Source organism: Bos indicus, chromosome 10, assembly GCF_029378745.1.
Source record: "Bos indicus isolate NIAB-ARS_2022 breed Sahiwal x Tharparkar chromosome 10, NIAB-ARS_B.indTharparkar_mat_pri_1.0, whole genome shotgun sequence".
Classification (NCBI taxonomy): Eukaryota; Metazoa; Chordata; class Mammalia; order Artiodactyla; family Bovidae; genus Bos; species Bos indicus.
In genome coordinates this window covers 70560215-70583337 of record NC_091769.1, presented here as the reverse complement: position 1 = coordinate 70583337, position 23123 = coordinate 70560215, and the positions used below count along the sequence as shown (strand labels likewise).

Sequence of the window (23123 nt, the reverse complement as noted above, 5' to 3'; positions counted from 1 at the left end):
CGTACTGCCCCCACCCTGGCCCCAGAACATGAGTTCACATAACAAAAGAAACAAATTATTCAAGGAGTAAATGTTAAAAAAAAAAAAAAAAAGTGAAAAACATTAACCATATACACATATACACATACAAAAGGAATAAAGAAAATACTAACAATGTGGAGCAAAAGATCATTAAAAAAAGACACAAGTGAGAATATCCAGTATGAATAATATAGAAGTCAGATAAACAGTAGGCTAAAGAACAAATTAGTGGTTGGCAGATCAGATTGAAGAATTCTCCAAGAACAGAGTAAAAAAGAATGAAGAGATAGAAAATCTAAGACACAAACAGAAGCAGAAGTATTAATATCTGGAAATAAGTTTTAGCCAGAGAGGGAAAAAGATGAGAGGAAGAAAAAAACTGAAAAAGTAGTAGAAATAAATTTCCCAGCATTAAAAAGATGCAAAAGTCTGAGAACAGAAGGAATAAATGGACCAGTATTGGTGGTGGTGGCGGCGCTTAGCTGTCCAGTTGTGTCCAACTCTTTTGTGACCCCACAGACTATAGCCTCCTAGACTCTTTGTCCATGGGATTTCCCAGGCAAGAATACTGGAGTGGGTTGCCAATTCCTTTCTCTCAAGCATTTTCCCAACCCAGGGATCCAACCTGCAGTGTAGGTGAACTCTTTACCACTGAGCCGCTGGAGAAGGCTAAACAATATTACTGATTTCCAAAAAGAAGGAAACAGGGATTAAGTTAGCAGAATTTTTAAATTACACTGACATTTCTGCTATTTTCTACTATTTTTTGTTCCATTTGTGTGTCTCATTTTCTCTCTCCTTCTCTCTCAGACTTCTGGTCTCTATACTAAGCAGCTTGGTTTCTAGAGTTACAAGAGTACTTTCTCAAACTCAGTAGCAGCAATTACAAATAATATCTTTCCAGTGAAATCAATTTTTAATCAATACCTAAATAAGTTGCAGAAAAATTAGTTGTTTTTCAACAAGAAGGAATAAGTTAAATTTACATTTTTTTCCTATTTCTAAGTTCCATATCTTTTTTCCTCTATCTTTCCTAAGCATTTAAATCTTTAAGAATAAAAATTAATAGACAATAAAGCTAGCCATCTCCTTGGATGATATACAGAGTTCGGATCTCCAGTTCATTTAAAGATAGTTTCTCACCTGTTCAAGCACAACCAAACACAACAGAAAGAATACTAAACAGAATCAAGAATCCAAGTCCCACCTCTATCATTAACCAGCCTGAGTGACCACACTGTACCTTTCCACCTGGCACTTCCTTAAGCACCTTAATGTTTCAAATCAAATTCAGTATCTTCCTCACACAACCTGGCACTGTTCTCTCTGCATTTCAAAGTCCACAACTACACAAGCACAACTTCTCTTAATCAGTGACCAATTACTGCCAATTCCGTACTCAAGTTTAAATCTCTCTCCTTTCCATTTCTATTTAACTGCCTTTGTTCATGTTCTCAGTCTGGACTACTCCAATGGTGTTATGACAGACCTCCATCTTTCCGTCACTTGTCCATGGCTCCTGATGCCTTCTTAAATATCTTAACTTGTGACTCCCTTGCTCACAATATCTTAAGGGACTCCAATGGCCTTACCCTACAAGGCTCTTAACGATTATCTGGTTCAATCTACTTCTCTAGTTATTTGATCAGTTACTGCATGGTAGAGTAATTGTTTAAGCTCTTTTTTCCCTACAGGACTGTAAGCTGCTTAAAAGTAGGGATCCTGCCTCAACATCTTTATATCTTTTCCGATGCTGTGTCTGGCATATTGTAGATACTCAGTAAATGGCTGCAGAAAGAACGAACAAACGACTGATCCCCACAAATCATTTAAAAGGGCTTCAGCTTGTTTCATCTGTAGAATATGAAGTTTAGAACTGATGGCCTAAATTCCTTTCAGTTGTAAAAAAAATCATAACTCTATGGTTTCAGGTTAAAGTTACTACAAGGCTGATCCCTGAATAAGCTGAAGTACTAGCATGCTTTGGAGAAGGCAATGGCAAGCCACTCCAGTACTCTTGCTTGGAAAATCCCATGGGCAGAGGAGCCTGGTAGGCTGCAGTCCATGGGGTTGCTAAGAGTCGGACATGACTGAGCCACTTCACTTTCACTTTTCACTTTCACACAATGGAGAAGGCAATGGCAACCCACTCCCAGTGTTCTTGCCTGGAGAATCCCAGGGACGGCAAAGTCTGGTGGGTTGCCGTCTATGGGGTCGCACAGAGTCGGACACCACTGAAGCGACTTAGCAGCAGCAGCAATTAGCATGCTTTAACTAAAATTATGAATATCTTTGTTATCTTATTCTTGTATTTAGATCTAACAGAAAAAATAATTAAAGTTAAAAAGTACCTCTGAATGATATACGGCTTGCTGTGAAACTAATGATTTCGGGTTTTGTTTAGCAAGAAGAGAAAGAACTGCATCGGCATGAACTTTTTTATGGGGCATCCTAATCACTTGTCCTTCGCTGGGAGGATCATCTTCCTAAATAAAATACAAAGATAATACAATCAAAAAACAAAAATTAATCCCCCAAACAATCCCATTTTTCATATTAATAATTCATGATTCATAAAACTTAAGTCATTATGAATATGATCATATTGGCACTTTACACAAAGAAAATGGACTCTTTACTATCATTTAGATCTCATTTCTATTCAACTATACTAAAAATCTTTTGTGTTTGCCTCAAATATAATCATCAGTACAAAATAATTTGGTTACATTTGAATTGGAGATTTACTATAAAAGATGAAAATTAAACCTGCTGTCCCATGAGACTGAGTGACAATGATTCATAAACACTTTATTCAGGATCGTCAAGTTTCTTCTCACACATTTTCCTGCTTCCTGTGGATGCGGCACACAAAGCTGTGCCCCAACGTGGCAATGGGGGTGAAGCACCACTGCAGTGGTGCAACCCGGACCACAGGCAGAAATGAAAACCTACGGAAATATGCTGAGGCACCTACAGGCCTTTGACTGTCCCTGTGCCTTTGTGCTCACCTCCAGTGCTTTTGAGGGAGCAGGAAGACCCAGCTTAGACTTCTTGGCACCTCAAAATAGACCAGTTCCCCAAATGTAGGCCACAGAGCCAGAAAACTGGATTCCTTGTAAATACCAGTATTAACATGACTTTAGATTCCATTAATAGTAATTTTACCTAAGTATCATATGTTTAATGAAATAAAGTTTATTAACTCTGGAGCACAAGTCTTTATCCCCCAGGTGTACATAGGTAAATACCTACTGATTCATAACTTCAAAATTAGTCTCAGCTTTTCAAGATTGTATTTCTGCATGTGATTCTATCATAACTTTGTAGCATATCTGATTTTAGGCTTAGTAAAAATGTTGAAGTTAATTAGTTTTAAATGCAGAAAAAGAAAGATGTTATAATTAAGTCCTGGTTCAGGTCAGCAATTTACTTTGAACAAACTTAAACATGCTTTGGCACCAAGATACAGTTCTAAGAAGGGATAAAAATGCCATAATGACAATATGAAGTAGGCCAAATATTAGTTTAATGCTTCTCTGAAAACAAAGACTTCTCCTTTAGTCTTCCCCCTGGTATTATTTTTATAAAAGTGACTTCCACTCTCTTCAGAATAGACTCAACCAATTACTCATAATAATTACTGTTGGAAAAGTAACTGCCCTATTAATATCTTATCAAAATGCTCCTTCATTACTTCATACTCCCACATATAGTAGAGAAAATTGTTTTAACACATTTTGAACATATGAATCTCCAGATTAGGCATCTTTCATTCCTGTGTCTTTAATAGTGTAAAGATGCTATATGGCATCTTTCATTTTTTGTTTGTTGGACTTGACAAACACCAGCCCCTTGCAACTCAAGCTTTAGAATTCATACAGCCCCTATTAGAACTCAAAATTTACAGTTCTTAGCTTGACAAAACTTAACATCAGGTTTCCCTGGTGGCTCAGATGGGAAAGAGTCTGCCTGCAATGTAAGAGACCAAGATTCAATCCCTGGGTTGGAAAGATCCCCTGGAGAAGAAAATGGCAACCCACTCCAGTATTCTTGCCTGGAAAATTCCATGGATGGAGGAGCCTGGTTGGCTACAGTCCACGGGGTCGCAAAGATTTGGACATGACTAAAGCGACTTAGTACACACAGCTTAAGTTGATAGCTTAAAATGAAAGGCAAAAGTATTATGTATCCACATAAAAATCTGTGACTATATAGCTATGTGACACAAATAAGTGATTTAACCTCCTTCAACTCGAAGTAAAACAAGTACTAACATATTTTTAACAAAGGATGCATATCATCCTTTAAGATGCTTTTTTTAAATATAGAGGTTTTCTAACCGCCCACACACATACATGCATACCACATAACCCTTATGATCTACTGAATCCACATATCAGAGGGTGAGGCCAAAGACACACATTTTTAAAAGCTCCACTGGTGAATTTAATATACAGTCCTACTTTACATCACTTGAATGGGTTGCTTTAAAGAAATTTCTAGCATTATGATTGTAATGGGATAGAAGAACATGATGTTTCAAAAGTATACCAATCTCCTTCTGTTTCATCATGATCATATACAATGATACAAATGAAAAGATTAATGTAACTAGCCTTCTACTTCCATTCAAGATGGAGTAATAAAGACCAGACACATTGCTTAAAACATGGACAAAGTATGTGAAAAAATGCATTTCAAAACATGGAGCATCAGTTAACAAAAAACAATGATCCCTGAGAAATGGGAAACAAATCAGAAGAAGCCTATGACTGCTCTAGCTTACAGCTTATAGGCTTCCAGACTGTGGCACAGGAGCCTGAGCTGAAAAGATGGAGCTAAAACTCCAGGAAGGCCAAGACAGCTAGAGTTCCTAAGACAGGCTGCTGCTGCTCCTGCTGCTGCTAAGTCGCTTCAGTCGTGTCCGACTCTGTGTGACCCCATGGACTGCAGCCCACCATGCTCCTCCGTCCATGGGATTTTCCAGGCAAGAGTACTGGAGTGGGATGCCATAGCCTTCTCCGAAGACAGGCTGCTAGAAAAGTGAAAGCTGCAGAGACAGAACTCTGGAGAACAGCAGATGATTCCCTTGAGTATTAAGCTGATTACTGATCAGCAGAGGCATCTGAGGTAACTACATGAGACTGCAGGAACAAGTATCTGAGAAGGGATTGGATATAACAGTGTCTGATGTTAAATACAGGTATGACCTAAATCAAATCCCGTATGATTATGAAGTGGAAGTGAGAAATAGATTTAAGGGACTAGATCTGATAGAGTGCCTGATGAACTATGAATGGAGGTTCGTCATATTGTACAGCAGACAGGGATCGAGACCGTCACCATGGAAAAGAAATGCAAAAAAGCAAAATGGCTGTCTGGGAAGGCCTTACAAATAGCTGTGAAAAGAAGAGAAGCGAAAAGCAAAGGAGAAAAGGAAAGATATAAGCATCTGAATGCAGAGATCCAAAGCCTAGCTAGGAGAAATAAGAAAGCCTTCCTCAGCGATCAGTGCAAAGACATAGAGGAAAACAACAGAATAGCAAAGACTAGAGATCTCTTCAAGAAAATTAGAGATACCAAGAGAACATTTCATGCAAAGATGGGCTCGATAAAGGACAGAAATGGTATGGACCTAATAGAAGCAGAAGATATTAAGAAGAGGTGGCAAGAATACACAGAAGAACTGTACAAAAAAGATCTTCATGACCCAGATAATCACGATGGTGTGATCACTCACCTAGAGCCAGACATCCTGTAATGTGAAGTCAAGTGAGCCTTAGAAAGCATCACACGAACAAAGCTAGTGGAGGTGATGGAATTCCAGTTGAGCTATTTAATATCCTAAAAGATGATGCTGTGAAAGTGCTGCACTCAGTATGCCAGCAAATTTGGAAAACTCAGCCGTGCCCACGGGACTGGAAAAGGTCAGTTTTCATTCCAATCCCAAAGAAAGGCAATGCCAAAGAATGCTCAAACTACCGCACAATTGCGCTCATCTCACACGCTAGTAAAGTAATGCTCAAAATTCTCCAAGCCAGGCTTCAGCAATACGTGAACTGCAAACTTCCAGATGTTCAAGCTGGTTTTAGAAAAGGCAGAGGAACCAGAGATCAAATTACCAACATCTGCTGGATCATCAGAAAAGCAAGAGAGTTCCAGGAAAACATCTATTTCTGCTTTATTGACTATGCCAAAGCCTTTGATTGTGTGGATCACAATAAACTGTGGAAAATTCTGCAAGAGATGGGAATACCAGACCACCTGACCTTCCTCTTGAGAAACCTGTATGCAGGTCAGGAAGCAACAGTTAGAACTGGACATGGAACAGACTGGTTCCAAATAGGAAAAGGAGTTCGTCAAGGCTGTATATTGTCACCCTACTTATTTTACTTATATGCAGAACACATCATGAGAAACGCTGGGCTTGAAGAAGCACAAGCTGGAATCAAGGTTGCCGGGAGAAATATCAATAACCTCAGATATGCAGATGACACCACCTTTATGGCAGAAAGTGAAGAGGAACCAAAAAGCCTCTTGATGAAAGTGAAAGAGGAGAGTGAAAAAGTTGGCCTAAAGCTCAACATTCAGAAAACGAAGATCATGGCACCTGGTCCCATCACTTCATGGGAAATAGATGGGGAAACAGTGGAAACAGTGTCAGACTTTATTTTTGGGGGGGCTCCAAAATCACTGCAGATGGTGATTGCAGCCATGAAATTAAAAGACGCTTACTCCTTGGAAGGAAAGTTATGACCAACCTAGATAGCATATTGAAAAGCAGAGACATTACTTAGCCAACAAAGGTCCGTCTAGTCAAGGCCATGGTTTTTCCAGTGGTCATGTATGGATGTGAGAGTTGGACTGTGAAGAAAGCTGAGTGCTGAAGAATTGATGCTTTTGAATGGTGGTGTTGGAGAAGACTCTTGAGAGTCCCTTGGACTGCAAGGAGATACAACCAGTTCATTCTAAAGGAAATCAGTCCTGGGTGTTCACTGGAAGGACTGATGCTGAAGCTGAAACTCCAATACTTTGGCCACCTCATGGGAAGAGTTGACTCATTGGAAAAGACCCCTGATGGAGCAGGGGATGACAGACGATGAGATGGCTGAATGGCATCACTGATTCGATGGACATGAGCTTGAGTGAACTCCGGGAGTTGGTGATGGACAGCGAGGCCTGGCGTGCTGTGACTCGGGGTTGCAAAGAGTCAGACATGACTGAGCGACTGAACTGAACTGAACTGATGTTAAATAACATCATATATAACAAAGGACAATGGTTGTTTCCACTGGCCACGCTGGAAAACCTCAATATTGAGGCACTGAGTGGAGTACATAGAAGAGTCTTCTCTCCACAATGGGGATAAGTAGCCCTAGATTGAGTACCACTGTGGTTTTGCCTAAAAAACCATAAAAGCAAGAAGCAAAAGGATAAAACCATCTCTGAGTACTTAGCCATTTCCTGAGCAATGCTCAGAAATATTTATAGTAATATAAAAGTCAAAGAAAGTGTAGTGTCTGACTCTTCGCAATCCCACAGACTGTAACCCACCAAGCTTCTCTGTCCATGGGATTCTCCAGCCAAGAACACTGGAGTGGGTTACCATTCCCTTCTCCAGGAGATCTTTCCAACCCAGGGATCAAACCAGGGTCTCCTACATTGCAGGACGATTCTTTATCATCTGAGGTATTAGAGAAGCTCAGTAATATAAAACATATTATTCAGTTAAATATGAATGTAAATAAAAAACATATTACTCAGTTAAATATAAATATAAGCATATTATGCAATATAAAACATAACTCAGTATATTTTATATTACTCAGTAATATAAAACATATTTATAGCAATATAAAAATATAAAACATAGAAGGAAAAGGTCTACACAAGATTTTGGCAGATAACTTAAAAAAAACTCTTCTTAAAGATTAACACTTCAGTATTCTTGCCTTGAGAACTCCATGAACAGTATGAAAAGGCAAAAAGGTTATGACACTGAAAGATGGACTCCCCAGGTTGGTAGGTGCCCAATATGCTACTGGAAAAAAGGGGAGAAATAACTCCAGAAAGAATGAAGAGACAGAGCCAAAGCAAAAACAACACTCAGTCGTGGATGTAACAGGTGATGGAAATAAAGTCCGATGCTATAAAGAGCAATACTGCATAGGAACCTGGAATGTCAGGTCCATGAATCTAGGCAAATTGGAAGTGGTCAAACAGGAGATGGCAAGAGTGAAGATCAACATTTTAGGAATCCGTGAACTAAAATGGACTGGAATGGGTGACCTTAGCTCAGATAACCATTATATCTACTACTATGGGCAAGAATCCCTTAGAAGAAATGGAGTAGCCATCATACTCAACAAGAGTCCAAAATGCAGTACTTGGGTGCAATCTCAAAAATGACAGAATGATCTCTGTTCGTTTCCAAGGCAAACCATTCAACATCACAGTAATCCAAGTCTATGCCCTGACCAGTAATGCTAAAGAAGCTGAAATTGAACAGTTCTATGAAGACCTATGAGAACTTCCAGAACTAACACCCAAAAAAGATGTCTTCTTCATTATAGGGGACTGGAATGAAAAAGTAGGAAGTCAAGAGCTACCTGGAGTAACAGGCAAATTTGGCCTTGGAATACAAAAGGAAGCAGGTCAAAGGCTAACAGACTTTGACTTTTGCCAAGAGAACACATTGGTCATGGCAAACACCCTCTTCCAACAACATAAGAGAAGACTCTACACATGGACATCACCAGATGATCAATACTGAAATCAGACTGATTATATTCTTTGTAGCCAAAGACCGAGAAGCTCTATACAGTAAGCAAAAACAAGACTGGGAACTGACTGTGGCTCAGACCATGACTCCTTATTGCCAAAATCAGACTGAAACTGAAGAAAGTAAGGAAAACCACTAGACCATTCAGGTATGACCTAAATCAAATCCCTTATGATTATACAGTGGAAGTGACTAATAGGGATTAGATCTGATAGACAGAGTGCCTAAAGAACTATGGACGGAAGTTTGTGACACTGTACAGGAGGCAGTGATCAAGACCATCCCCAAGGAAAAGAAGTGAAAAAGGCAAAATGGTTGTCTGAGGAGGCCTTACAAATAGCTGTAAAAAGAAAAGAAACAAAAGGCAAAGGAGAAAATAAAGATATACCCATTTGAATGCAGAGTTCCAAAATATATCAAGAAGAGATAAGAAAGCCTTCCTCAGCAATCAATGCAAAGAAATAGAGGAAAACAACAGAATAGCAAAGACTAGAGATCTCTTCAAGAAAATTAGAGATACCAAGGGAATATTTCATGCAAAGATGGGCACAGTAAAGGACAGAAATGGTATGGACCTAACAGAAGCAGAAGATATTAAGAAGAGGTGGCAAGAATACACAGAAGAACTGTACATAAAAGATCTTCATGACCCAGATAACCACAATGGTGTGATCACTCACCTAGAGCCAGACATCCTGGAATGCAATATCAAGTGGGCCTTAGAAAACATTACTACGAACAAAGCTTGGAGGTGATAGAATTCCAGTTAAGCTATTACAAATACTAAAAGATGATCCTGTTAAAGAGCTGCACTCAATATGCCAGCAAATTTGGAAAACTTAGCAGTGGCCATAGGACTGGAAAAGGTTAGTTTTCATTTCAATCCCAAAGAAAGGCAATGCCAAAGAATGTTCAAATTACCACACAATTACACTCATCTCACATGCTAGCAGAGTAATGCTCAAAATTCTCCAAGCAAAGCTTCAACAGTACATGAATCGTGAACTTCCAGATGTTCAGGCTAGATTTAGAAAAGGCAGAGGAACCAGGGCTCAAATTGCCAACATCCGCTGGATCATCAAAAAAGCGAGAAAGTTCCAGATAAACATCTATTTCTGTTTTATTGACTACACCAAAGCCTTTGACTGTGTGGATCACAACAAACTGTGGAAAATTCTTCAAGAGATGGGAATAACAGATCACCTGACCTGCCTCTTGAGAAATCTGTATGCAGGTCAAGAAGCAACAGTTAGAACTGGACATGGACCAACAGACTGGTTCAATGTTGGGAAAGAAGTACATCAAGGCTGTATATTGTCACCATGCTTATTTAACTTATATGCAGAGTACATCAGGTGAAATGCTGGGCTGGATAAGGCACAAGCTGGAATCAAGATTGCCGGGAGAAATATCAATAGCCTCAGATATGCAGATGACACTACCCTTAAGCCAGAAAGCGAAGAAGAACTAAAGAGTCTCTTGATGAAAGTGAAAGAGGAGATGAAAAAGTTGGCTTAAAACTCAACATTCAGAAAACTCAGATCATGGCATTCAGTCCCATCACTTTATGGCAAACAGATGGGGAAACAATGGAAGCAGTGAGAGACTTTATTTTTTGGGGCTCCAAATCACTGCAGATGGTGACTGCAGCCATGAAATTAAAAGATGCTTGCTCCTCAGAAGAAAAGCTACGACCAAAAGTATATTAAAAAGCAGAGACATTACTTTACCAACAAAGGTCCATATAGTCAAAGCTATGGTTTTTCCAGTGGTTATGTATGGGTGTGAGAGTTGGACTATAAAGAAAGCTGAGCACCGAAGAATTGATGCTGTGGTGTTGGAGAAGACTCTTGAGAGTCCCTTGGACTGCAGGGAGATTAAACCAGTCCATTCTAAGGGAAATCAGTCCTGAATATTCATTAGAAGGACTGATGCTGAAGTGGAAGCTCTAATACTTTGGCCACCTGATGCCAAGAACTGACTCATTGGAAAAGACCCTGATGCTGGCAAAGATCAAAGGCGGGAGAAAGGGACAACAGAGGTTGAGATCATTGGATGGCATCACCGATGTGATGTACATGAGTTTGAGTAGGCTCCGGGAGTTGGTGATGAACAGGGGGTGCAGTCCATGGGGTCGCAAAGAGTCGAACACGACTAAGTGACTGAACTGAAAGATTAACATATAACTACCACATTATCCATCCATTCCTCCCCTAGCTATTTGTCAAAGAGAAATTAAAGCATCTATGTCCATACAAAGACTTGCACACAAGTGTTCACAGCAGCTTTATTTGTAATAGTCTCAAACTGGAATAAATCCAAATGTCCATCAACAGGTGAACAGACAAACAGTGGTACATCCATACAATAGAGCACTGCTGCTGCTGCTAAGTCGCCTCAGTCGTGTCCAACTCTGTGCGACCCCATAGATGGCAGCCCACCAGGCTCCCCCGTCCCTGGGATTCTCCAGGCAAGAACACTGGAGTGGGTTGCCATTTCCTTCTCCAATGCATGAACGTGAAAAGAGAAAGTGAAGTCACTCAGTCGTGTCGGACTCTTATCGACCCCATGGACTGCAGCCCACCAGGCTGCTCCGTCTATGGGATTTTCCAGGCAAGAGTACTGGAGTGGGGTGCCATTGCCTTCTCCGACAATAGAGCACTACTCAGCAATAAAAAGGAATGAACTATGATACAAGCTATAACCCAGATAAATCTCAAAATAATTATGCTGAGTTAAAGCAATCACACGCAAAAAAAGAATACATGCCATGTGATTCCTTTTATATAAATCTAGATAATGCAAACTAATCTATAGTTACAGAAAGTGAATCAGTGGTTGGTGGGAGAGATAAATTGGATGAGAAGAATGATGAGAGATGAGAAGGAGGGATAATGAAAGGGCCTGAGGAAACTTTTGGGAGTGATGGATGATGAGTATGTTTATTTCATTAACTGTGATAATGGCTTACAGACATATACATATGTCAAAAATTATCAACTAAGTTTTAAAAGCAATAGTATTAGCAATGCTTAGCAAAGACTATGGATAAATGTGGGCTTCACCAGTGGCTCAGAAAGTAAAGAATCTGCCAGCAATGCAGCAAACCCAGGTTTATTCTCTGGGTCAGCAAAGATCCCCGGGAGAACAGACTGGCTACCCACTCCAGGATTCTTGCCTGAAGAATTCCATGGACAGAGGAGCCCAGCATGTAGTCCACGGGGTTGAAAAGAGTCAGACACACTGAGTAACTAACACACATACACACACACATGGATAAATGTAGATGAAAATTGAGCACAACAACCCTTCCTCACTTAGGTTGTTTGAAAACATAAAAAGTAAAGATTTCTATTCCTTAACAGTTTTCAAAAGAAAATTCCTATTATAATTTCTGTGTGGTATTTACATTATATAATATATATATTTACATTATATAATATATATATTCTATGTAAAAATACATTTTTAAATGCCTATTTTTTGTCTATAAAGCTAAATAATAACTAAGAAGAGTTAGTGCCCCTGGGTCCTATTTCAGTAATTCTTTTAAAACTAACTAAATTCAGTTATTTTTTTAGCATAAAGAATTATAATCATGGTTAGGGAAAAATAACAAATATAAGAGAGCTGGTTTCAACACTGAAGGTCCTGCCTGCAATATTATAAAGGCATTTACAATATCTCCACATGACAATGTACACTGAGATTTTCATTATCTAATTACATTAATTGCATGTTTCAACTACTGGAGCCACAGGGGTTAACAACAATTTTCTATTCATTACAATCTTCTATTATAATTTTCTATTTTTATAATTACAATAATGAAATATATAGATATGATAATAAGATGTATAAGAAACTTTAAATTCCTTTGTTGAATTTTATGACTATAACTCAAATATTTGAGGAAAAACCCTGATCAGTTGCAGCAAGTTCATCGGGATATCTTTTATGTCAGAATTCAAAGTGAAGTGAATCATTTCTTACCATTTCGAGGGCATCTTGCAAAGTACTGGATAAGCTATCATTTAGGTTTGCCAGATACAGTCCTTCATCTCCTAAAACTAGAAATTAAAATGCAAAAATTTAGAAACAAGAAACAAATTTAGTAAATAATCTCACGATAAAGTTGTAAAACATTACCCTTAAACTTACACAATAAAAATACTGACAAAGTTCATAAATCATAATTCACAAGCTAAAACCCGCCTGCCAATGCAGGAGACATAAGAGACATAGGTTTGATCCCTGGGTCAGGAAGATCCCCAGAAGAGGACATGACAACCCACTCCAGTATTCTTGCCTGGAGAATCCCATGGACAGAGGAGCCTGGAGGGCTAACAGTCCATAGGGTCAAAGAGTCGGATGAGACTGAAGAGACTTAGCATGCATGCACGTTCAATCTCACCAGTTCTTTAAAAAGTATGTTTTATAACAAAGATGAGTGAGATGTTTGCTTCACTTACCAGCTTGTCAGAAATTTAAAAGAGCTATAAATATCAACTGGAACTATGAAACTGAAAAAGAGAAAATACTCCTATATACTATTGATACAATTAAAAACTGATTTAACTTTCTGGAGTGCATGTTGGCAATGTATTGCTATTTTAAAGGTGCCTACTCTGACTCAGCAATTTCACTTCTAGGCACATATTATAAGGAAGCTATCAGTTATATATTAGATATATGATACACGTTCAAGGATACTCAGCAGAGAGCTATGTATGGTATAAAAACACTGAAAACGCCCACCATTAGGGCACCACTAGATCAATCTAAACAATCTAAATGGCCAGTCACTGAAAAAAAGAGGTAGGACTATATGTATTAATACAGGAAAATGTCCACAGTGTATTTAAGGTTAAAAAAATTCAGGTTTCATAACAGTATGTATAATATGACCCTATTTTTAAAGGTAACATACAGATGTATTTAGGTACCTATATATGCATATTTAAAAAAAGACTGGAAAGTATACCCCAAACTTTTAAGAGTGATACTTCTGGAAGGTAGAATTTATGAGGGAGATTTTAGAGTCTAAGGTTAAGGTTTAGAAAAGTTAACTTGCAGAGTCCATATTCTTTCTACTATACTATGTTAAATCTTACAAACTAAGTAAAAACATTTCACACAGAAAAGTATTACTTAGGAAGGATCATAATTTAACCAGTGAAATCAATTGATACAAGCTAACTTACTCTTAGGAGCCACTTTGAGACCACAGTTAAATAAGATCTCTCCTTCAGAAATGGGTCTATCTAAGGTTTCCGATTCAGTGGCAGTAACACTCAAGGTACTCTCCACAGTGGAGGAATCTGAACTTGGCATCTGTATGGGGGAAGGAGCCTTGATGCCAGCAGGAAGTGGCATAAGGGCAACTGGCTTTGGAGGGGCAAGCTGAGCAGGGAAGTCCTCGCTCTCAGGTTCTTCATCCTTGGCCACAGACATTACACTAAGAAGAAAGAGACATGGTTTGAATTTATCAGGTTAGTGAAAGCCTATATTCATTGTTATATAAGAAAATAGATATAGGGATTTCCCAGGCAATCTAGTGGTTAAGACACCATGTTTCCACTGCAGGGGGAAAATGTTTGATCCCTGGTCAGAGAACTAAGATCCCTCAGGCCACACAGTATAACCAAATAATACGAAAAAAATGGATGAAAAAATACTGTCTCCTTTAAACATATTTCTATATTAACATAATCTGTACTACTATAATTAACCAACAAGATCTATTTTTCCAAAATCATCTTCATGTTTTAATCTCTTGATTAGAACTTTCAAGACCATCTTGAAAGTTCTGCCATCCCTAAAATAAAGCTTACATGAGGATACATGGTAATGTAATGCATGGTAATGCATGGTAATACATGGTAATACTTAACTTATCATAGTAAATGAAGATTCACATTGGGGAAAAATCATATTCTATTTTATTAACAGTATTATAGATATCTTTATTTTAATCTGTTTTCCCCCAAAATTAATCTGATTCTCCCTCAAATTTAACCTATTTCCCAAAAATTCTGTTTGAAAAAAGAGAACTGAAGGAATAAATTTGGTAAAAACTTGAAATTTATGAAACTTCTTCCTACTATAGATTAGCTCATGAATTATAAACCTTATTTATCATTTCTGATGTTTTCAATAGGTCATCTAAGTCAACTTAAGGTAAAATGTATAGTTGCTAAAGGTGAATATATTATCATTTACATGGCTCTTGGGTGAAGCTCTTCTTGAAGAGAGTTGGGATTCTCTTCTTCCAGTGGCAGGTCTCCATCACTCCATGGCTTGGGAAGCTCTGGGCTTGACATCTTCAATTTATCAATTGAAGTCTCTGACAAAGTTGGGGTAAGAGCTGCTGCAGGGGGAGGTGTAGTCACTGGGGTGACTGCTGGGGTATTAACAAGTGTGATGGCAGGTACATCATCTCCTAAAGGTTGTTTTAAAAAGAAAGAGTCAATATGAAGTCTACAGGAAGGCAAGATATGTTGTTTCAGATAGCCCTTAATATTTTGGCATACAAATGATGGCAACAATAATTAATAATAATAATTAAGGCCCTTAATGGGAAAATTCCCAAATTAGTTTAGTAAAGTACAAAAAAATAACCTTGAAAAGACTTCAGTTTCAACATTACCGTGAACTTAAAACAACCTAAATGTCTACCAGATCATATACTTTAAAAAGTGGCAACCAAATCCTTAGTTTCCCTTCCAGCAAAAGTTATTTTCTAAAACTTAATCAGCAATAGCTATGTGTATACTAGTCTACAAAGACTCTAATACAACAAACCATGATAGTTGCAAAAATTAAAACTGAGTTATAGAAATAAAGTTTCTACCTTCTTCAGCCAATATTTCTTTCATGGGAAAAGCAACATCGTGATCTGAAACACTGGGAGAAGAATCTGGAGTTTTTACCAACACGTGCTCCTTAGGAGGTGATGAAGGCGAACGAGGAGGAGTTGGCTGTGGGGTAGCCAAAGGGGTACACACTCTTGCCTAAAATAAAACAAGATAAGTAGTGCTTATAATTCCCAAATAAGGGTAATTTGAAAAATAAAATGATCTTATTCAGAGTTGCATAAAATTTAAATGGATGGAGGGTGAAAAATGGAGTCCTCTAATTTCTAGCTATTTGTTTCAGGACTAGTCTGAGGAAGCCTCAGACAATTCAAACAGCTCTACCTCAGAATTAGGCTCCCAAGAAATCTAAGGCCCCCTTATCTAATACAGAGAGGAAAACAGCTGAAGATCAAACCCACACACAAGCTAGGTAAACCAAATAACAGAAAGAAAGCATTTTAACTAATTAATACAATATCAAAAATCAACCTTTTAGTACAAAAGAACAGAGCTTATGAAAAGCAATGGAAGGATAAGAAGAAGTAGGGGGAAATGAAATGAAGACAATGTAGAAATGAAAAGTATTAGAGAAGGAAAAAGCAAAAATTTTTAAATCAATTTGTTAATTAGGTAATTCAAATAATTCAAAATCCAAAAAGATGTTAGTGAAAATTAAGTCTCCTTTCCTATCCATGTCCTATCTAACTAGTTCCCATCGACAGAATTACCAGATACAATCTTGTCATTTTTTATATCTAGAATTTTTAAAATTTTTATATAATTTTTATAGGTCACACTAGATTTACAGTTATTACAAAATATTGGCTATAGTCCCACTTTAAAAAATTTAATTAAAATGTAGGTGATTTACAATATTGTGTTAGTTTAAGGTATACAGAAAAGTGATTCAGATTTTTTTGCCTTATAAAAAACCTTTTTCAGATTCTTTTCCATTATAGGTTATTGCAAGATACTCAATATAGCTCTTCATGCTATACAAGAGGTCCTTGTTTATCTATTTTATATACAGTAGCTTATATCTGCTAATCTGAAACTCCTAATTTGCCCTTCTCTACCTTTCCTCTTTGGTAACCATAAGTTTGTTTTCTATATTTGTAAGTCCTCTGTTTATAAGTTCATTTGCATCATCTTTTTAGATTCCACATAGAAATCACATCACAGGATATTTGTCTTTCTCTTTCTGACCTCACTCAGTATGATAATCTCTAGGTCCATCCATGCTGCTGGAAATGGCAACTTTGTTCTTTTTTATTCCTGAATGCCTGAACAGTATTCCATTGTACATATAAAACACATGTTTATCCATTCATCTGTTGACAGACACTTAGGTTATTCCCATAGCTTGGCAATTATAAATAATACTGCTGTGAATACTGGGGTGCATGTATCTTTTCAAATTAGTATTTTTGGTTTTTTTTGAATATATGCCCAAAAGTGAAACTGCTGGGTCATATGGTAGTTCTAATTTTAGCTTTTGAGTCTAATTTTAGACTTGAGTCATTTCATGTTCTTGTTGTTTAGTCGCTCACTCCTGTCTGACTCTGACCTCATGAACTGGGCTCCTCCAGGGTCCTCTGTCCATGGTATTTTCTGGGCAAGATCACTGGAGTGGCTTGCCGTTTTCTTCTCCAGGGGATCTTTCCAACCCAGGGATCAAACCTGTGTCTCCATGTCTCCTGTACTGCAGGCAGATGCTTTACCATTGAGCCACCAAGGAAGCCCAAGTTATTTCATATATGTACATATGGAATATCTTTCCTTTTCTCCTTTGCTTTTTGTTTCTCTTCTTTTCACAGCTATTTGTAAGGGCTTCCCCAGACAGCCATTTTGCTTTTTTGCATTTCTTTTCCATGGGGATGGTCTTGATCCCTGTCTCCTGTACAACGTCATGAACCTCCCTCCAGTTCATGAGGCACTCTGTCTATAAGATCTAGTCCCTTAAATCTATTATTCACTTCCACTGTATAATCATAAGGGATTTGATTTAGGTCATATCTGAATGGTCTAGTGGTTTTCCCTACTTTCTTCAATTTAAGTCTGATTTTGGCAATAAGGAATTCATGATCTGAGTCACAGTCAGCTCCCAGTCTTGTTTTTGCTGACTGTATAGAGCTTCTAAATCTTTGGCTGCAAAGAATATAATCAATCTGATTTCGGTGTTGACCATCTGGTGATGTCCATGTGTAAAGTCTTCTCTTGTGTTGTCGGAAGAGGGTTTTTGCTATGACCAGTGCATTCTCTTGGCAAAATACTATTAGCCTTTGCCCTGCTTCATTCCATATTCCAAGGCCACATTTGCCTGTTACTCCAGGTGTTTCTTGACTTTCTACTTTTGCATTCCAGTCCTCTATAATAAAAAGGACATCTTTTTGGGGTGTTAGTTCTAAAAGGTCTTGTAGGTCTTCATAGAACCATTCAACTTCAGCTTCTTCAGCGTTACTGGTTGGGGCATAGGCTTGGATTACTGTGATATTGAATGGTTTGCCTTTGAAACGAACAGAGATCATACTGCCATTTTTGAGATTGCATCACAGTACTGCATTTCGGACTCTTTTGTTGACCATGATGGCTACTCCATTTCTTCTAAAGGATTCCTGCCCACAGTAGTAGATATAATGATCATCTGAATTGAATTCACCCATTCCAGTCCATTTTAGTTCGCTGATTCCTAGAATGTTGACGTTCACTCTTGCCATCTCCTGTTTGACCACTTCCAATTTGCCTAGATTCATGGACCTAACAGTCCAGATTCCTACGCAGTATTGCTCTTAACAGCACTGGACCTTGCTTCTATCACCAATCACATCCACAACTGGGTATTTTTTTTGGATAGCAAGGAGAGATAAGAAAGCCTTCCTCAGAGATCAATGCAAAGAAACAGAGGAAAACAACAGAATAGCAAAGACTAGTGATATCTTCAAGAAAATAACAGATACCAAGGGAACATTTTATGCAAACATGGGCTCGATAAAGGACAGAAATGGTATGGACCTAATAGAAGCAGAAGATATTAAGAAGAGGTGGCAAGAATACACAGGAGAACTGTACAAAAAAGATCTTCACAACCAAGATAATCACAATGGTGTGATCACTCACCTAGAGCCAGACATTCTGGAATGTGAAGTCAAGTGGGCCTTAGAAAGCATCACTACGAACAAAGCTAGTGGAGGTGATGGAATTCCAGTGGAGCTATTTCAAATCCTGAAAGATGATGCTGTAAAAGTGCTGCACTCAATACACTAGCAAATTTGGAAAACTCAGCAGTGGCCACAGGACTGGAAAGGGTCTATTTTCATTCCAATCCCAAAGAAAGGCAATGCCAAAGAATGCTCAAACTACCACACAATTGCACTCAGCTCACATGCTAGTAAAGTAATGCTCAAAATTCTCCAAGCCAGGCTTCAGCAATATGTGAACCGTGAACTTCCTGATGTTCAAGCTGGTTTTAGAAAAGGCAGAGGAACCAGAGATCAAATTGCCAACAACCGATGGATCATCAGAAAAACAAGAGAGTTCCAGATAAACATATATTTCTGTTTTATTGACTATGCCAAAGCCTTTGACTGTGTGGATCACAAAAAAAAAAAAAAAAAAACTGTGGAAAATTTTGAAAGAGATGGGAGTACCAGACCACCTGACCTGCCTCTCGAGAAACCTATATGCAACGTCAGGAAGCAACAGTTAGAACTGGACATGGAACAACAGACTGGTTCCAAATAGGAAAAGGAGTATGTCAAGGCTGTATATTGTCACCCTGCTTATTTAACTTATATGCAGAGTACAGCATGAGTAACGCTGGGCTGGAAGAAGCACAAGCTGGAATCAAGATTGCTGGGAGAATTATCAATAACCTCAGATATGCAGATGACACCACCTTTATGGCAGAAAGTGAAGAGGAACTCAAAAGCCTCTTGATGAAAGTGAAAGAGGAGAGTGAAAAAGTTGGCTTAAAGCTCAACATTCAGAAAACGAAGATCATGGCATTCGGTCCCATCACTTCATGGGAAATAGATGGGGAAACAGTGGAAACAGTGTCAGACTTTATTTTTGGGGGGGCTCCAACATCACTGCAGATGGTGACTGCAGCCATGAAATTAAAAGATGCTTACTCCTTGGAAGGAAAGTTATGACCAACCTAGATAACATATTCAAAAGCAGAGACATTACTTTGCCAACAAAGGTCCGTCTAGTCTAGGCTATGGTTTTTCCAGTGGTCATGTATGGATATGAGAGTTGGACTGTGAAGAAAGCTGAGCACCGAAGAATTGATGCTTTTGAACTGTGGTGTTGGAGAAGATTCTTGAGAGTCCCTTGGACTGCAAGGAGATCCAACCAGTCCATCCTAACGGAAATAAGTCCTGGGTGTTCATTGGAAGGACTGATGCTAAGGCTGAAACTCCAATACTTTGGCCACCTCATGAGAAGAGTTGACTCACTGGAAAGACCCTGATGCTGGGAGGCATTGGGGGCAGGAGGAGGAAGGGATGACAGAGGATGAGATGGCTGGATGGTATCACCGACTCAATGCACAATAGTTTGGGTGAACTCCAGGACTTGGTGATGGACAGGGAGGCCTGGCGTGCTGTGATTCATGGGGTCACAAAGAGTTGGACACAACTGAGTAGCTGAACTGAACTGAACTATGTCATGAGATTTAAAAACCAGAATACAGAAAGCCTTGTGTGTTTTTCAGAGTTGGGTGGAGAATTCTGGGGAAGCATATGAGTCGGACACGACTGAGCAACTGAACTGACTGACTGACTGACTGACATACGGAATAAATTCTCAGAGGTGGGACTGCTTGATTAATGGGCTAACAGAATTCTTAATTTGAATACATATTGCCAAATTTCCTTTTAACGAGTGTCATTTTACACTAACACCAGAAGGTATGAGAATTTATGCTTCCCAAAGGTTTGCTGAACAATGGCATTAATCAGACTTCGAGTTTTTCCAATATGATATGTAAAAATGAAATTTCAATGATTTATGATTTTTTTTTTATTTTTTTTACTATCAGTGAGACTAACCACCTTTTGCTTTGTATTTCATTTTGCTTTGTGAACTGTCTAGACATGTCTTTTCTGTATTTTTCTATTTGTCTTTTCCCTTTCTAAAACATACTTTTATAGCGGGGTAATTGGTCTTCATTGTGTATTTTGAGTTGCAAATTGATATATAATTTAAAAATCGTGAATCATATTAATAATTCTATCACAGTGGGAATTCCCTGGCTATCCATTGGTTAGAACTTGGTGCTTTTACTGTGGGGCCCGGATTTGATTTCTGATTGAGGAACTAAGATCCCGTAAGCCATGTGATGCAGAAAAAAGAAAAAAAATCCATAGCATTGCTTAACATTTTGCATATTCTTAGCTTTGTTTTTTAAGTGAAAGAAATACACCATATGTTTTATTCTTCTTAACTGCATAAGCCAATAGCATAAGAGTGCTGTTTTCAAATATAACGCTACTGACTCATCATCATGAGAAACTTAAAGATATTCTACTAGTCTTGGTAATGGGTAATAATGATAATAATGATAAACAATTAGTTATTGAGTATTTAACTAGGTTAGTTCTTTCATACATCATTTCATTGAATCTTCCACAAAATCTTGTATTATGGCTCAACAAGATACTGTATCATAAAGATGTCAATTCTTCCCAAATTAAACCAACCAAAACTGAATTAATTCTCACACAAATCCCAGCAAAATATTTTATAGTATTTGAAAAAGAATTTAAAATATTTATAAAAGATTAAAAGGCAAAAGAAGTCATGACAATTCTTAAGATAAGGGACAATATGGCAATGGGAGAAGAGAACTTGGCCACTTTAATATTCATAAAGCAGATTTTGGTAAAGCTGTCATTATTTAAACTCTAAAATTTTATCTCTAGTATAAAGTAGATCTCAAAACTAAAGTAACAGAACTGAGGGTTCAAATTCAGATCTTCCCAGCTCCAAAGTTCATGCTCTTAACAATTACATATATTTCCGATTTATACTGATTTTTCTATGTTTTTTCATTAAATTACCCTCATAAAAATATATGCAATATATGGACAGAAGACAAAATTAATTAGTATAGGCAGAATCATAACCCTGGCAACATCTGTACTACATACAGTACTGATGAGTTAATAAGTAAAGCATGGAACAAAACTATGTATCAAATCTCTGGCAAACTAATAACACTATACCAATTACCTGACATGGATTTCCATAAAATTCAAATATGTAACTTTATGTTTATACTTTAAATGAGTCAGTTTAAATGTTTCACCAATATAAAATGATGTCTATATTATCTACAGGATCAGAATTGACTATGAAGTTTTAAAGAGTTGGTAATACAGAGTACATTCTGGTTTTGCATAATTTCTTTTTTTTGGTTTAAAAAAAAATTTTATACAATTCTTAAAGGTTGCAGTCCATTTACAGTTACTACAAAATACTGACTATATTCCCTGTGTTGTACAATACATCCTTTTATTAATTTTTTAAATTTTTAATTAAAGGATTATTTTACAATATTGTGATGGTTTCTGCCATACACTAATATGAGTTGGCCATAGGTATACATATGTCCCCTCCCTCTTGAACCTCTCTCCCCTCTCCTTCCCTGTCCCACCCTTGTAGGTTGTCACAAAGCACCAGCTTTGAGTGCCTTCGTCATACAGCAAATTCCCACTGGCTACCCATTTTACCACATGGTAATGAATGGTAATGAACAATGCATTCTTGAGCCTATCTTAAACCCAATAGTTTGCACCTCCCACTTTCCTACCTGGATACTTCCTCTCCTCCCTGCCCACCAGGAGTGGTTTTGTATAATTCCATCTTACTATAATAGATTAGAAACTCTATTTAACATAGAAAGTTTGATTAAACAACAACAGAAATGCTTAAAATATATATTTTTTTTTTAAAGATTAAAAATATCAGTTTATGTAAGAACCAAAAGCAATGCATGTGATTGTTAGCTATATCTTGAACTTAAAAAGAAAAAAGCTATAAGGATACTTTTGGAACAACTGAAGGAATTCAAATATGGACTCTATATTATATAGTATTAACACATTCGTGTTAAACTGGGGGGGCATAATAATGGTATTTTGGATATGTAATAAAGAATCTTATTCTTAGGACATACTGCTGATGCTTTTAGAAGTAAAGTATCATGATATCTACAACTGTCAAATGACTTTTAAAGAATATATAGGGACATCCTTGGTGGTCCAGTGGTTAAGAATTCACCTTCCAAGGGGACGAACGTTCAATACTTGGTTGAGGACCTAAGATCCCACATGCTGTGGGGAAATAAGCCTGTGCACCACAACTCGAGAGCCAGCACATCGCAACTGCTGAGTCCATGGGCTCTAGAGCCCATGCTCCACAACAAGAGAAGTGCATGTGTTGCAGTGAAGACCCAA

General features: G+C 37.9%; 1 protein-coding gene across 19 annotated transcripts in view; it reads right to left on the bottom strand.

The window, feature by feature from the left end:
• KIAA0586 (KIAA0586 ortholog) overlaps window positions 1–23123 on the bottom strand; it is a 166106-nt gene that overhangs the window by 85440 nt on the left and 57543 nt on the right. For 17 of the 19 annotated variants that reach the window (XR_011568932.1, XR_002181628.2, XR_011568930.1 and 14 more), the window contains 5 exons: window positions 15660–15819; window positions 15029–15248; window positions 14011–14264; window positions 12800–12876; window positions 2373–2507 (listed from right to left, as the gene is read on the bottom strand). Coding sequence is in view for 15 of the 19 variants with exons in the window: in XM_070797669.1 (XP_070653770.1) it covers window positions 2373–2507; window positions 12800–12876; window positions 14011–14264; window positions 15029–15248; window positions 15660–15819 (846 nt within the window). In the remaining 4 variants the exon portion in view is untranslated. The remainder of the gene's footprint in view (window positions 1–2372; window positions 2508–12799; window positions 12877–14010; window positions 14265–15028; window positions 15249–15659; window positions 15820–23123) is intronic. The other 2 variants (XM_070797663.1, XM_070797664.1) reach the window with 1 other exon arrangement.